A 16,747-nucleotide genomic window follows, 5' to 3' on the forward strand; every position below is an offset into this window, starting at 1 on the left:
GCATGAAGTACAGTTAGCAGGGGGAAATGCTTCTTAATGTATGTGTGCCCAGGGAGCTGATACTTGTTAACTGTTCAACATCTGCAAAAACATTCTCTATATCAGGGCATTTTGAATCTATATTGTTATGTATTCTTATTGCCAAAGTTTTGCGGAGTTTTCTCTATTTTTAATTACTGTGTGCTAATACTGGTTTCAGATTTATTTTGCATGTCGTGCAGTTACTTTATTTCTCCAGACAAATCAGAGGAGTTTATATGAAGGTGCAGCGGTTTGTCATTAAAAAGGCGGCATTTATCAACTCTGTTATCTCACCTAACAAACTAAAGTAGTATTTTTTTTATACAAGAGTAGGAAATTATTGTTACATTTCACATTCTCCAGCATAGTAAGTAGTACGTGTACTGATATATACTCTCACTGTAACTGTACTGTGTATTTTGAATGTAACAGTCTGTAGGGGCAACATATGAGCTTTGTGAGAGCTTATGTGCTTGAACAAGAACAATGCAAGTTAATCTTGCTTTTGAAATAGTACTGTAGCACCTACATTTACCACAAGGAAAGGAGATGGGAAGGAGGCGAAGAGTTGGACCTGTGTAGGAGAGATTTCAGGCAATGAGTAAGCCATCTTTAGTAGGGTAGAAACATTTTGGTTGTTACCACTATGTTATGATGCTACCTCTGGTTTGAGTGGGAACTGCCGAGTGAGAAGTGCTTCAGAATAACCAATGTCATTAAAATGTGATATGTAAGAAAAGATACAACTTTGCCGAGTTGGCAGTACTCATGCCACTAATTTTGGGGTGTGTGGTCAACACTGATCTCATACAAACAGATAGACCACCGATGGATTTGCTTGTTGCTGGCAAAGGAAGGCTTTGTGGAGAAACATCACGGCTCACGTGACTTGGGCTGGACAGGTAGCAAAACCAAGGCATAAAAAAGTCAAGAATGAAACTTACAGCAGTTTTGTCTTCAATACTGTGCAGCGCCAGCGGTTAATCCAGTCTGCCAATGGCTCGAGCAAACCACTTCAGAATGGGAGACATCAGAATATTGAAAATGGGAACATCCCTGTGGTGAACCAAGAGGAGGAAAATGAACAGGATAATCTGTCTCCATTTTCATTGCCAGGTAAGCTTTATTTTCCAGACGCTTAGGGCAAGGAAACAAGAGAATTAAAATGCCAAACAGCGGGTTGTAGGAATAGACAATATATGTGGGAAGATGAAGAAGAAAGGATATGATTTGACTGTCTAGAGGTGGGATTTCATGACAGTAAAACAGGGAGGCTACATGACCAAAAATAGATCTTAGGGATGTGTTTTCCAACCATCATGGACCATAGAAATCCTGATTTGCCAGAGGTGAAGAGAAAGCAAGTAAGGTGAGTTTATGTTCAAAAATTTGACGCAACAATCTGACAAAGACTGCATTGCAATTCTGAAGTGAACTTTTAATATTGCTCTGCTGGAAATTACTAGGACAGAGGCAGCTGGGTATATAAATATATCATAACTTGATATAGTGACTATAGGGGAGTCTTAGACAAAGAGTCAGGAGGGTTTAGAAGGAAAAATAATGTTTAATGCTTTTGAAGATGTTTAAAATTCTTCAAATGGCAGTATCTAATAACTTTTGAAAAAGCTTTTGAAGTTTTTTAGAAGCTGGTGTGAAGGTCTATATATAGCCAACCTCACTATGCAGATGCCCATAGCACATTACAGGTTGACTCCCCCTCATATGTTTTGGAGATTAGACAGCAGAGATTAGATCAACTATCACAGGTATGTAGTCACCAGTATTCTCTCACACACTTACTGTTTAACCTCAAGATTTTGCAGTATAGATGAGTATCACATAGAAACAAAGAAGGAAGAATTTTCCATTTATCACAGTTCTAATTTCTTTAAGATTCCATTGCTTCACTTGCCATTAGTTTTAAAGAGATATTTGTGACTGAGCAAATAGTGAAGCAAGCTATGTGAAGATTGGATAAAACTATGTTTTAACGTGTTACTGTACTGTGTTCTCTTAGAGGATCTTGCATTCAGCATTTACAGGCTTTTATTGAGGTTAAAGAACAGAAACAAACTCATTCACTACTGATGGGCTCATTAGCTGTGCTCCTGATACTCAATGAGAGCGTAAAAAAAAACCCTTTTTATTGCATGGTAAAATAAGTGGACTCAAGCCAGCAATATACTTTTGCAAAATAATAATAATAATAAGAAGAAGAAGAAGAAGAAGAAGAAAGCATCTTAAAAATTCAGGTTTGAATGCACATGTTGGCAAAGAAGAGTTTTTAACAGAGGTGTTTTTATCAAGTGTTTTTTGTCAAGTTTTAATTGGGCTGCACCGTTCTGCATTTATTTTTATATTCCAGGACAGTGCAAAATTCTTAACGTGTGGCAAACATTACCTGGAGATCAAATTGCCATATTTTGATTTGTTTAAGATTCAGACAACTTCTCTTTGAATAAAAAACACACTTTGGAGTGGAGCTTCCTAAGTGTGTGACATGCACAACAGCCTAATGTTTGGAACAAGAAGAGTGTTAAGACTTATGTCACCGATCTTCTCTTAATGCAGTTTTTCTGCATTTTTGAGAAAGTCCACAAGAAAATGAAATGTAACAGGCCACTGATGACTCAGTTTTACTGGAATGGAACAGAAGTTCATTGTGAACTCAAAGAGTTTGCATAAAAATGTTGATGGCATTAACATCACATGAATCCTCATCATTGTTTTCAGATATTGTTATTCCTCTGCTGTCTGGAGATTATAATCTATAATCATCACTACTCAACTGTTCACTTCAGTGCCTGTTAAAATTATGGAGATTATTCTGGGAGGCTGTGAAGGTGGTGAAAGATCTAGAGGGCAAGATGTATGGAGATGTATGCTGCAGCCCCTTGGTTTGTGCAGAGGAGAGGAGCAGAGGGGAGGCCTCATGGTGGCTGCAGATCCTCACAGGGAGTGGAGGAGCAGCGCTGAGCTCTGCTCTGTGACAGCGTCAGGGCCCGAGGGAATGGCATGGATCTGTATCAGGGGAGGGCCAGGTTGGGTGTTAGGAAAAGGTTCTGGACCAGAGAGTGGTGGGCATGGAACAGGTTCCTCAGGGCAGTGGGCACAGCCCCAAGCTGCCAGAGTTTAAGAAGCATTTGGACAACAGCCTCAGAAATATGATTTGGGTTTTGAGTGATTGTGTGTGGAGCCCAGCGGTTAGACTCAGTGATTCTTGTGGTTCACTTCCCACAAGGGATATTCTATGATTCTGTGATTATATTCTGAGGGAAAATTCTTATATTTTTGCTTCCAAAAGTACATTTCAAATAACTTTGGGGAAAATATAAACAGCATCATTCTTTGTTGTTTAAGTGCTGTGACACAATCAGTAGCCTAAAAAAAATCCTGTCATTTGAAACTGGCTTTAGGGAAAAGGTAGTTTTGCAGACAATTTCCGAAAATCCCCTCTATTTTTCTTTTGATGTATTTTCAAGCTATTCTTTCAGTACCATAAAGAGCTCTATGAAGAATAAGCACTGAATGGACTTTCCAAGTCAACTGCTTGCAGTGTGATAAGTAGAAAATTCACTCCAATTTTTTAAAGAACTGCAACAAAGTGGCTATGAAGTGTCCCAACCCTTTATTTTCTGCTTTCTTTAGTCATCTATTTTAGCCTATTTTGGAGTTTGACTTCCCTCCCTCAAATTGTATGTTCCGCATCCTTTCGCAAGAACAATTTTTTTCTGAAATAAAAAAAAAAGTTGAAATGCATCATCTTTAAGTAATGCCCCGGTATCATTTGCCGTCCGTAATATTTACTTATTGTTCTCCGTTATCCCCTATGGTGATGCTTAGTAATAAAAGGAGGGCTTTAGTACACAGAAATAGGGAAAAACATTTTTACATGAAAATAGTCGTAACTCATCTCTATCTTAGATTCCATATGTCAAACATTCCAAGATATTCGGCCTCAGGGTGTGGTTCAGGCCTGTCTTGAAACAGGATACAGTATGTAGTTTTTATGTAAAGTACACGTCATCATGCAAAACAGCCTTTGTCTCTATTTTCTTTGTGGGTAGAAATGTTCTCTTTGGTAAAGGTAAAGTTCCTTTATTGACCTAACCATAAGTAATTGTCCCCTTAGACAAAGGCTGATTTGATGCTTTACTCTTCTGTTACTATACAGTTGTTTGGAAACAGGTCTTAGACTTTAGGGGGGTAAAAAAGGATTAGAATAAAGCAGGATGAAATTGAGCAGGCATATGTTAACAACAGAATGATGTGTAAAAGCCCATGAATAGCTCAGTAATGTTTTAGAGCCCAGACTCAAAAAGCACTTCTGTGCAGCTCTTAATGGATGCTTAAATCTCATTCATTGTCACATGTTCAAGATCCTTTAAAACACAAAGTGTTCTCAGCTCTTACTGGTTTCACAGAAATGAAGAATTCCATCTCTTACAGGATTGGAGCAGTGATGCTTTATGTAAGTCATTATGGTGTTAGCTAAAACAGGAATATTAATTCCTGGAGCTAAAATAAGATAGCAATAAAGGGGATTACCAATCCTGCTCATTTTTGTATGGATCCAAAGTATGAAGACAACGTGTAGAACAGAATCAAAAAGGAATTAACCGTATCTACTAAAATTGTGGGAAACATTTGTACTCAGTCAAAACAAATGTTCCTCTAGCCCAATATTCTAAATCCAACCATGACATTATGAAGAAGTCTTGGGAAGAATGAGACAAATGTAGGTCCTACTACCCTGAAATTCATTATGGTCTTTTGCTATTTTCAACTTAAGGAATGAGTGTTTGTCTGTGCAAACACTGATGCAGAGCATTCTCTTAGCATCGCAGCAATGTCCATATCTTTTCTCAGTGCTCTTTTATACTTAGATCACAAGTGGGCCCAGCATGCTTCCTGCTCCTAATGTGTTTAAAGTAAAATTTACTGTAAATTTTTATTTCTCTTTGTCGTTGTTTCTCAGACTCGTTATCTATCCTGCTTTATGGTGCTTTTGCCTAAATTTGGAGATGTGGTTTTGGTGACTGGGTTAGGAAGGAGCTGGTTCCCATTGCTTCTTTGACATTGTAAGAGAGAAGTTCTTCCAAGAAAATATCTCAGGCCAGGACTTAACTGCTGTATTCTGAAATGCATTTTTTGGGAGAGCTTCCTTTTACCTAATGTCTGTGTAATAGCACATCTGCCATAGAATTTTATTTCGAAAGAGTGCTTCTGAGGCAGAGCTCACTGGTTTTCACATATACTGTCTTTTGATTTGAACTGTATTCTTGGAACTCATGAAGCAGTCTCCTTTTGTAGACAACTGAACTAGAAAAAGTGTTCCAGGAGAGCAGCTAATATGTTCTATGTAGGAAGATATACAGGAGAAATTGGCAGAAAAATAGGTGCAAGTTTAATTTAGTAACTCTATTATGTTTGCTCATCATTCTGAAAGGGAAAAGAGGAACTTGAGAAATTCTGTGAATCCCACTTTTCCCTTAAAAAAATTGATAAAGTAGATAGCACAGTAAAAACATAAAACTAAATTATGCCAAAATCCAACCAAGTCAAACAAGATGTAGTGAGCACCCTGCTCCGTTACTTTTAATTTCTGTTGAATATTGTCCTATGTAAACCTATAGTAACTCTGAGAGTAAAGCTCGTTTCTGCAAATGGTGCAAAGTTTTTTTCAGGACCAGTTCCCAGTCCACCAAAGGTGTGTCGTTAAGAGAAAATTTTTGGCATAAATCCGAACATGCAAGGAGTAGCAAAGGTACAGACTCAGTATAGAAATGTGGGTTGTTTGAGACAGATCTCATCGTCTGGAATTTGGAACTCGTATTCTGGAAAATGAAACTTCTGAGAGAAGCGTTAATATTTTGGAAAATAGTCTGTTTTGAATGAGGGTGAGAAGTAAAACCTCAGTATTTTTCAGAGGAAAAAAGAATTGTTTCCAAAGCTCTGTTGCAGAGGAATTGAAATAACAATGTTTATCATATCAGCTGTCCGGTTGGAAGGCTGACAAAGGCCGGCCCTTCTTGGATGCCTTTATATCTGCTGCATAGGCTGGCGGTAGTGCATTAATGCAGGGAGTCTCTTGCTCCCACAGTTCCTAGAGAAACTTGCGGAACTGAAATCAATCTGGATTTTCGAAGAGGCCTGAGGGGCAGTTTCTGTGTTAATTTTCCTAACAGCAAATTTAAAAGCATTTACTTAGATTTACTTAGGATTTTTAATTTTGCAACAGAGGCATTTTTCAGTGGAAAGTAATTCTGATGGAAAATTCACAATGTTTGTTACATCTGTTCTGGTTGCTTCACTACTAGTCCCATACTTGGACAAAAATTGATGTTCCTCTGCTGTGTTTTGGAAATGTTCAGGAATTAATTAAGCTCTCAGATTGGCTAATTTACATATATTAAATTTTTCCAGTCACTCTCAACTCTGATAAATCACAGAACTTTCTAGCAGTAATATACTCACTATCTGAATTATTGTGAAATTCCCATGTGGAGGTGTGTATGCTACTCATAACACATTTTCAGGTCAAGATTTGAATTAACGTTTTGAAATCAACGATTTGAATTAATTTCTAATGATATGTGAGTGTAAACATAATCTCTTGTATAAAGCCTAATTAGGACCCAGGAGACAGGTGATTTGAAAATCACTTTTCACTGGAGGAAAAACATGTTTGTTAATTTTTTACTAATGATAAATGGTAGAGAGATGTACAAAGATAAAGTAATTAAAAATTATGAAGGACAGCATAAACATCTTAGGCTGGCCATGAAAAGCCTTATTTTTATTGTAAATTTACTGGTGTCAAAATAATTAAAACAAACAACAACAAAACCCAGAAAAATAGAAATTAGAAGTAAACTCCAGAAAACCTTCCTTATTTTACAGGTAAACTTAGAGAAAACCTTTCCTATCTTTCAAGTTACCTTAAGTAATAAGTGTGTAGGGATTCATAACAATATAGTTATGAAATTCTCATATGCCAGTTAGGTTAATGTTTTTCAGGGGTGTTGTAACTTTTTTTTTTATATTATATGACTACTAAATTGCCTTTAGAAGATACCTTTTTCCCATTGGAAGCTATAGACATTGCAATGTTCTGAAGACATGTTCTGAATGTTCTGAAGTAGTCAATGTGTGAAGCTGTGGTCTGTGCTAGATTGCTATTCTTTTAAAGGGAAGACCAAGTGGAGTCTGTCTAAACTCAGTGAGTGTTTTTCATGCAGCTTTTTGACTGAGGTTATCTACACTATAAGCACTTGGAAGTTATCTTTGGGGCTAGCTCTAGCATGATCCCATGGACTAAATTGCTCATTATTATTTAGAGCACATTAGGTGTGTACATCCAGTTATATGTCAGTGGAATTTCATGGTGTGACCCAGGGCTGCTCTGCCTTGCAAACCAAAAGACAATAAATTGGAAGTGTCTGGAGATGTATTTCAAGACATGAAACCCTGATCTGAATGGAAACACAAGTGTAATTTCATGCTTTTGTGAAAAGTGCATCTCTACTCCGTGTGAGTGTTCTAAATAGGATAGTGTTCTTCCTATAGAAAGTCACTTTCCATTGTGCTTTAAGGAAATATTCCTTTCCTATCAGTGCTGTGAGGTGTTTTTTTGACTTCTTTCAACAGTACCCCGTATGTATGTGAAAACAGTTCTTGTGATCAATGCTGACAACATCTGGAAAGATGACAAGCCCAGAAACGTGTTGAGATTTAACAAAGGACTCTGCTGTAGGGCTCTCAATACATTTTTAGAAACATTGTAAATAGGCATTTCTATAATGATGTTGCCTTCTATAATAAAGCAATATTCTCTCATTATTTTCATGAGGAAGTGTGGCAAAATGCACCTTTCCTCAGCTGTGAGTTGCTGCCGCAGCCTTCAGATGCAAGGCTCATAGGAGTAGCTGGTACTGCTTGTAAAACAACTGAGCTAACATCCTGCAATAGGGCTGTTGGTGTACTTTTGCAGAACAGCTATGTATTGAATAGTAGGCTTAACAAGGATGAAAACTTTTCTTCCTTGCAGATATACTAGGAAGCTAAAGAATAATCATAAAACTATTTGACATGTTCAGTTATTCTAGAGTGAGCAGTCAAAAACAATAAAAAGAAAAAAAAACAACAAACAAAATAACAAAAGAGCAGCACAGTAAGTAGTTTAAAAAGAACTGAACTTTTCAACCTGGATGTTGTTTGTGTATTCAGTTTAGCCAGGTGATGTGAATGAAAGCATCAGGATCTGAAGGAAAAGGGATTGCACTTTACTGAAGTTGCTGCTAAGAATGCACTACATTCTTACTAAACTACCAAGTTAGAGCATAAGAGCATAAGACTTCTTTAGCACCGAGTACCATGCTAGTTCCATGACCCAAGTTAGTAAGAGCTGGAGAAATAAGGCTAGATACATTTAAGGCTTTATATAAAAGTTTATAAAAGAAGCCAGTATAAAAGTTCAGAACTTTTCCAAGCTAACTGCAAATGGCCAACAAAGCCCAGCAAAACCCAAAATTGCAGTTTCTAATCCCTAAAATCTCAAGCCTGGTTGCTATGTGATGAACACAAACATCACCTCCACGAACTATGTAGCTCTACAGTGCAGTTTTATCCCAGGCTTTTTGTGGATAGAGCATTGCCAGTAAGATACAAGAAAGGCAAGTAGTTCTCCACCAACATTTCTGTTTTCCTGGACCTGAGCAAACGTAACAATGCCAGTGGTAAGGCCCTGCAAATTCTAACAGTTAAGCATGTAAGTAATTCAGTAGATAGGATCTGTGACAAGATAGATATTCTACAACAGTGGCTGAGAGCATTCCCTATTTGTTCCACAGGCAATTTTGTTTCTTTTTTCATGTTATTCAAAAGACAAATGAGGCTGAATCCCCTATGCGTAGCACCAGTGAAGTCGCTCAGATTTAACCAACATCAGATCAGAATCAGATTCATAATTTTTTCCTGTCAAACAGTCGCCCACTCACCCTGCATTTGGAATTTATACTGAGGAAACTATCCACCTGGGCCATACTGACTTGCTTGATTATGACCCAGGCTTAGCAGCATGGGTAGACAGAGCACAAATTAACCAGCAGGAGTCTTTTAATGATCCAAACCAAAACAAATTGAACAGGAGGAGGTATAAAATGCCATAGGATATTTACAGCCTCATTAATAAAGTTAGGGAGTCATGAGCTAAAATGTGCCGTTTCTTTTTCTGGACAGAACAGAAAAATTACTGTTGTTAAAACTTGTGTAACGGTATGTGTAACTAGGGTGGAGAAAGACTTACCTGTAAAATCTGTGTTGCATTCACAGAGTCATGGTAAAAATGTAGAATTAGGGTTGGATGAAGAGACTTCAGTAGCTTTTTTGCATTAAAAGTTCTGTGGCCACAGGCTAAAAGGGAATAAATAGCCAAACAGTCTGAGGTTTCCTGATGTGTTAATGGCATTTTAGAATTCCCAAGGAAATCTTAAGGAGCTGATCTCTAACTTAGCACAGGATATGTACCTAAGTAAATAAACGAGAACTTGTGTTTGGACGGCTATTAAGAAATCTCATAAATTGCAAAGGTATTATTAAGTTTCAAAGGTGTAATGTTTGATATCTTTGTGTCTGGTGCAAATTGGTACAGCGGACAGATCTGATTCAGTTGAATTCACTGACAAAAACTTGCATTGAACAAGTCCTAAATTATGATGTTTCTGTAGAAAGAAAATTTCAGATGAAACTGATGGGTGTTTTCCCTGATTATTACCTGCCCTTTAGGATTTTACTTAAACAACTTCACTTCTGTTGAGAAATTAGAAAATCTGTTCTTGCCTTCATCAGTAGTGACAGTGGTCTGGTATCGCTCACTTGTTAATTTCAGTGAGCTGTACAAGGAATGTCATTGTTTTATAGAGGATAAGAGACTAACCCAAGGTGGAACTATGTGCAACTGGAGAGAGTTAACAAATCTGCATCTCCTAAGGCCTAGGTTGAAGTTCTGCCCAAGTGTCCACATTTGGATACGTGAAAACAGTTTATCATGTTCACACGTTGGGTCTGTACTTCTGTTTTCTTTGAAATTATTTTCTGTTGCTGCACATAAGCTGCAGGTTATTTTAACTACAAGGTTTTCCATCTTCTTTTTAAAATACTGTTTTGTTGTTTGTTTAATTTTGCTTTTGGATTAATAGTAATGCAGGTATTTGAAAGTGCAATAGATCAGAACATTCATTTTGCTTATAAAAGCAGCCATGCTTTTAAATCCTTGTAAATCCTACTTGGATTTATGTACACTTTGGCAGGCTTAGCTTTAAGATTCTGGATGTGCATGCAAGGGCAGAATTTGCTTGAGAATGCAAACAGAGAGCAAGCATAGATAACAGGTATGCTGGAAAATGAGCTGACGTGCACAGTTGTATCTTGTCATCTGCTGTGTTCAAAGAGGTCTGGGCCTGTGATACTAATGAAAAAATTAAACTAGTTCTTTCCTTTGTTTTTGCCTGCAGAAGGAAAAATGAATAAAATTAAATGGATTTTGACATGGCCATTGATATTCGTGCTCTTTTGCACCATTCCAAACTGCAGCAAACCCCGCTGGGAGAGCTGGTTTATGTTCACATTCATCTTATCCACTCTCTGGATTGCCTTGTTCTCCTACTTTATGGTGTGGATGGTAAGTCCGTGTAGCAAAACCTGCCACAGAGAGTAAAATTTGAATCTCAAAATTGATCATAGATCTTTTGTATATTTGTTAAAGACGTAATCACAGTGTAGTCTTTCCAGTTTATACTCCTAATTATTAAAATTATATCTTTCTGCTACTCTTTTCTGCACAAATTATTGGTCCTTTACTGTATAGTGCTGTAAACCTCCTCAAGTAGAGTGGAATAATTCAAGAAAGTCTTTCTTAGAGAAAGACTATCATACTCCATATCATACTTTCTTATATGTTTCCATTTACCCTTTCTTTGAGAAGCAGTGTATCAGGTGTAGAGCTGTAAATTGTGATCAATTTAGGAGCACATTTACTGGAAGTATTAAATATGTTTATGTTTCTTTCTTTCTACCCTCTTTGAGGTTATCAAGTTCACGTTTTCAGTCAGAGAAGTTAAATGAATAGAAAAGCTCCTGAGCTAGTTTCTGTGATGAGAACTATACTTTTGAAATATAGAAAGTTACCTTTTTCTGCACTAAAAGATGCAAACCCACGAAGCTGTATATACCTGTAGCTAGAAGATATGTAGGATGTGCTGCCAAATAATTCTGTGATCGTTTTTCTTTTCAAAGGAAAATATAGGGAAGAAGTAGTCAGCTTGTTTTGTGCTGGAGAATATATAGCTGTATAAGTATACACAGTCATAGCCAAGTGTATACTCTTATGGTTGTATATATGTAAGACTTTTTGTTCTTGAACTTATTTGCAAAGTATTTTTTGGGTGGAGAACATTTATATCTTCTCCAAATGTGTCAGACATTCGCAGACTGCTTTATATTTATGCTTCCTTCTGTTTTTAATACACACTTGATACATAATGTTTTGCTCTATACAGTAATCCCCCCCTCTCTGAAGGTTGAGAGATCCATATGCCAGCCACTCATTCTGCTTGATGTAATGGTGCCAAATCACACATTCATTTCATACCATATGTCCTTTGTCAGACCATGCTCTGCACCTGGGTTCCATTTGTAGATGTCCCCTTCACAAACAAGACACGCTCACCAAGACTGCAACACCACTTATTTTAAGATGCCACCAGCCCTTATAGTATTACCATTTACGACAGGAGAATTGTGCCTACTCCTGTTTCTGAGCTACGACTTGCCTTTGAGAATATGAAGGTTTGTGATTGGATTTCTAAGGTACACCTTTTCCTTGGCAAAGGGTCCAGTCTTCCTCATGCATGAGGCTGACAAGCTATGTCAAGAAAACAACACAGAAACTTGAAGACTCTCACCCTTGGTATTCTCTGCAAGGAAGGAGCTATCTCTTCCTGCTTTGGTCTTCTCACTCTCACAAGGCTGTTTCTTTTGCCTGCTCAGTTGCCTGTTAGTGTTTTTTTCCTTTTCACTTTTTTTCAGTCTTCTTTGGATGTTCCAGTTAAATAACGTTCCCTGTCCGTTCCAAGAGTTCTGTTACAAGCTTCAGCCCTTCCCTTAATGGTTGTAAAGCTGCATCTGGACTCTCAGGGGAAAATATAACCAGAGCTGCTCGCTTTGGGATTATATCAGGAGTTATTTGAAAAACTGTTTCCTTCTTCATGTGCTGGAATGTAATAAGTTCTTTACGTCTCCAACACTGTATCGCATTATAAATTGATTCCAATCCTTTTTCGAAAAGAAGCAATAACAATCTTGCTATTAATGGATATAAAATGAAAACAAAACCACAGATTTACTCCATGTCTGCGCTCCTCTTTAAAAGATCAGTATGTCCTGTTAGAAGTACAGAAAATGGAGCTTACTGTTTGCTCAAAAATGTTGAAGACTGTGTCCAAGGTACTTTTCTTTTTCACAAAGTTGATTTTAGGGTAGTTATTCCACACTTACTTCATTTGCAGAAATGGATCTTGAGTCTAATTCTTCAAGGATCTACACCAGAGATCAGAGTACACTACAATGGTATTGGATTGAGGAGACTTAACAAATCTGACAGATTTATCTCCTTTTCTTGCTGCTCAGGTGACTGTGATTGGATACACCCTTGGGATACCAGATGTGATCATGGGCATTACTTTCCTAGCTGCAGGAACAAGCGTCCCAGACTGCATGGCCAGCTTAATAGTAGCGAGACAAGGTACTGTGTCTGCAGAAGGATACCTGCAGTCCTACATACATGCTCTATGATTTGCTTCTTTAATGTACACAGACCTTCAGTGCAATTTTATTATTTTTAATTATTTTTATTTGTACTGTTTCAGAGCCTAAATGAAAAGCAGAACAGTTTGCTAAGTACTGTGTTCCAAAAAATCTTCCCTATCCTGTTACCTTTTACTTACTGGGACTGGGCACAGCCTAGCATTCCAGGCGGTCATTTGACAGTTAGCTATCTCATGCATGGTATGTGTCAGTCTGAGTAAAAAGATAGAAGTAGTAGACAAAACTGAAATATCAGTTGATATATCAGCTGAAATATCAGCTATTAAAAAACTGCATTGAGGGAATGTATGCTAATCAGCGCTGTTCCATATAAAACTTGTACTGATTTCTAGAAGATTTACTGAACCCAGGAAAGTGAAGTAGTCTAAGATGATCTAGCAAAAATGGTGTTGCTCCAAGCATACTTCTCATCAAAAGGCAAATCTCTTTCCCTCTGGGATGTATGAAAAATAGCACTGGAAAAGGTTTTAGGTAAACGTTAGTTATGTCGTCATCAAGTTTCCAATTGAAACTTTAAATTCTTTTCTCATGTATCTTTAACATTCTGTGAAGGTTTTTTACATTTCCTTTTTTGAGAAATGTCTGTAGCCACATGCCTTCCTGTTGTTGAAAAACATTAAACCTGAAAGTATGATCTCCTCTACTGCAGTAGAATAAGAACCAGTCCTAATATTATTCTTTTTCACTACTCCAATGCCTGTAGTGTTTTGGGTTTTTTTCTCCAGATAATGATATCTCCAGAACACATAATTGGGCAAACAGCAGGGGTTCTGAAGTGATAAGTTAAGCACCCAAATGTACCACCTTTGAGATAGAAGTAGTGCTCTTAAATGTTGCTTGATTAAAAAAAACTATGTGTTTAAAATACTTCTTTCTCCAGCTTATGTTATCTGGTGTGCGCAGGAAAAATCTCATTAAAGCATTGAATCTCACAAAAATATTCAGGGTTCTTATGGAACTGCCTTCCAACTAGATTAGCCGTCTGTATGTAGTACTGAGCAAACAGATTTTTAAAGGAACGGAAGAAAAACATATTATGTTTTTAAACTAACAGACAGCTGCTTTAGATTAATTCTTTCTTAATATTAGGCAAAACTACTCTAAGGATTGTTTCCTCTGAAAGTGAAGCTAAGTGGTAGCTTGTGGAAAAGCATCCCTTCTCATTGAATTACAGCATTTTTGCAGTACTTGGAATTGAGAAAAATGGTTACAAGGCAGATCGAAGACAAATATCGAAAGAGTAGAGAGGGGTACTGCCATAAAAATGGAGTGAAGGCATAATATTTCTTTCTCCCTTTAAATAGAGACTGTACTTGTGATCCAGCAGTATCTGTCTCTGCTCACTGTGCTCTGAGTATTTGCAGGATTTGTCCCATTTACATCAGAGTTCCTCTTCCTTCTTGGTATGCATTTTGAAGAAGTGACTCAGTAGTTTAGGCTGGTCCTTAAGGCAAACTAGCAGAGGGAGAGGATTCTGCCTTCCTTACAACTGTTGGTGCAGAATGAGATGTCAGCCAATGTTAAATATAATTTCCAATTATGAAAATTGTCTCCTTGCCTCAGATACTCTAGCCAGTCCAAGAGGGCTTGAATTAATGCCAATCAGTCCTCTGTAATTTCCTCTGGATACAGAGTATTGATTCTGTTATTTTTATCACTTGAAATTTGCTTTTCCTTTGCAGGCCTTGGTGACATGGCAGTTTCCAACACAATAGGAAGTAATGTGTTTGACATTCTGGTGGGCCTTGGTGTTCCATGGGGTTTGCAGACCATGGCAATTGATTATGGATCAACTGTATGTATACTGAACATATTTCTAATATTTTCTTTTTCTCTATTTAAAGCAAACAAACAGAACAAACAAAAAAATCACCATCACATCCTAAAAAGAAAGCATGCAAATAAAAACTAATCTAACAAAGCAAGTGCTGGCATATTATTGGTTGCTAAATAAGGTGTTATTTTTGGTTGATTTTTTTTTTCAAGTGAACCAGGAGTTACAGGAGCAGTGTTCCTTCCACAAGCTGCAATTAATTCCAAATTTTTCAAATGGAGTACGTTACATTCTGTATCAGAAAATGGGGCTATATATTCATGGCACTGTCATTTTCTCACTGCACAACTTCAAGCATATCTGTCTCCCTGTACTTTAGTATTTTTGTAAGATGAAAATAAACAACAAATCTTTCTCTCATGAGGATCTTTTAACTTGAAATCCATTATACGTGCTATTTTCTTTTTTTAGAAGTGGGATTCCTTACACATTTGCTTTAAATCCTTAACCTTCCCATTCTCCATTATAAATCTGTTGTGGTTTTCAGTCAGTTACAGTTCAAGGCAGAAGGTGGGCGACCATAAATCAGTAAATTGATTTCTGATCTCTAAAACACGGTTTTTATATTCTGGGTGTTTTAAAGGTCTCTCCTCTGTTTAATTCACACAGGTTAAGATAAACAGTAAAGGACTGGTCTATTCAGTTGCACTTTTACTAGGATCAGTGGCACTGACTGTAAGTATTTGTATATTTCTGAATGTGACTCTTCAGACTATATTCTGATTGCAAAATAATTATCAGTTATTTACTTCATGTATTCTAGAAGGAAAACCTGGAAGTACTCATCCCCAAAGTATTGATGCTTTTAAAATACTGTTCTTAGAATTATACCATGAGTAGAATAACTGCCGTTGTCTTCTAATGGCAGGACTGAAATCTGACGTTTGGTGCAGAAGAGATGCTAGACATGAGTAGATCCCTTTGATTTCAGTGACAGTATTGATATTATGTGATCCAGTAATATTCCCTTGGTCCTCTGTCCAGCTGCATACCCTAGGTCTGTCTGTACTCTGTGCTGGGGAAGACCCACATATCCCTCTTTTCATCCTTCCATCTCTGATTTTCAAACCAGCCTAGACTAACAATGCACTCTAGCCAAAACCATTAACAAAGTCCTCTGTGAGGGCTGCGAAGCTCAGGACTTTGAATAGGCATGTTAAGTACCACTCACCCTGATAGTACTGACTTGTTAAGGTGAAAACAATAGTTCTGCTTCAAAAGTCAGTTTTGCTGGTACTTAGGGTACTGTGATCCTGCTGAGTCCCAGAGAGCCTTCTGTGGAAAGAATCAAATCCCAAAGGTATAAAAATACCCACTTATATCTTTCACTGCCTGTGGAGACCCTTTTAGAGGAGGGGATCATCACTGGAGATGCTACACCGTTGCATGGCTAGATTTTAGAAAACTTCACATCACCTGTGCATGACTTAAATGGTAGAATGTCCAGGTCTGTTCACTCTGCCACTAACTTCCTAGTGCATCTGCTAATACAAGCTGTGGGAGCCTGTTCTTTACTTTTCCTATCTCCAGTTCTGCTATACTGCACACCTTCTTTAGACGTCTGTATCTGATATTTCTGCATGCGTATTGATAACCAGCACTTTGGAATACATGGGAGGATTATGCAGATGTTACTGTGCTGGGAACTCAGGGATTTTTGAAAAGAATCTTTGGAGCCATATCATCTGAGTTCAAACCATCTATTCTCTCATTTGTTCTACTGGATACCCTAATTCCCTCAGACCTTCCCATAGCAAAAATCAGTGGAGAGTAACAGTTCAGAGACTCATAGCACCATTGGAAATAGGAGCCTTCATTTAATTGCTTTACTGCTTGTAATTCCCCCTAGTTCTGGAGCTGAGTAAAGTGTCAAAAAAAGAAACTCTTCCAAAGCTGTTGAAAGAGTTAACGTTAGGTGCTTGTGTTCAACTGGGATGTAAAGGGTGTATAAGGAAGCACTGGAAGGAGAGGCATATTCAGTGTATTCCCTTAGTTCATAATGAA

At 37.6% G+C, this 16,747-nt stretch overlaps 1 protein-coding gene across 3 annotated transcripts in view; it reads left to right on the plus strand.

Moving 5' to 3' along the window:
* Positions 1-16,747, plus strand: part of SLC24A4 (solute carrier family 24 member 4) — an 85,548-nt gene that overhangs the window by 62,084 nt on the left and 6,717 nt on the right. For all 3 annotated transcript variants that reach the window (XM_001235437.7, XM_004941876.5, XM_040701580.1), the window contains 5 exons: positions 993-1,137; positions 10,539-10,705; positions 12,712-12,826; positions 14,592-14,704; positions 15,353-15,418. In XM_001235437.7, coding sequence (XP_001235438.2) covers positions 993-1,137; positions 10,539-10,705; positions 12,712-12,826; positions 14,592-14,704; positions 15,353-15,418 — 606 coding nt within the window. The remainder of the gene's footprint in view (positions 1-992; positions 1,138-10,538; positions 10,706-12,711; positions 12,827-14,591; positions 14,705-15,352; positions 15,419-16,747) is intronic.

The sequence above is a fragment of the Gallus gallus genome, chromosome 5 (genome assembly GCF_016699485.2).
Source record: "Gallus gallus isolate bGalGal1 chromosome 5, bGalGal1.mat.broiler.GRCg7b, whole genome shotgun sequence".
Classification (NCBI taxonomy): Eukaryota; Metazoa; Chordata; class Aves; order Galliformes; family Phasianidae; genus Gallus; species Gallus gallus.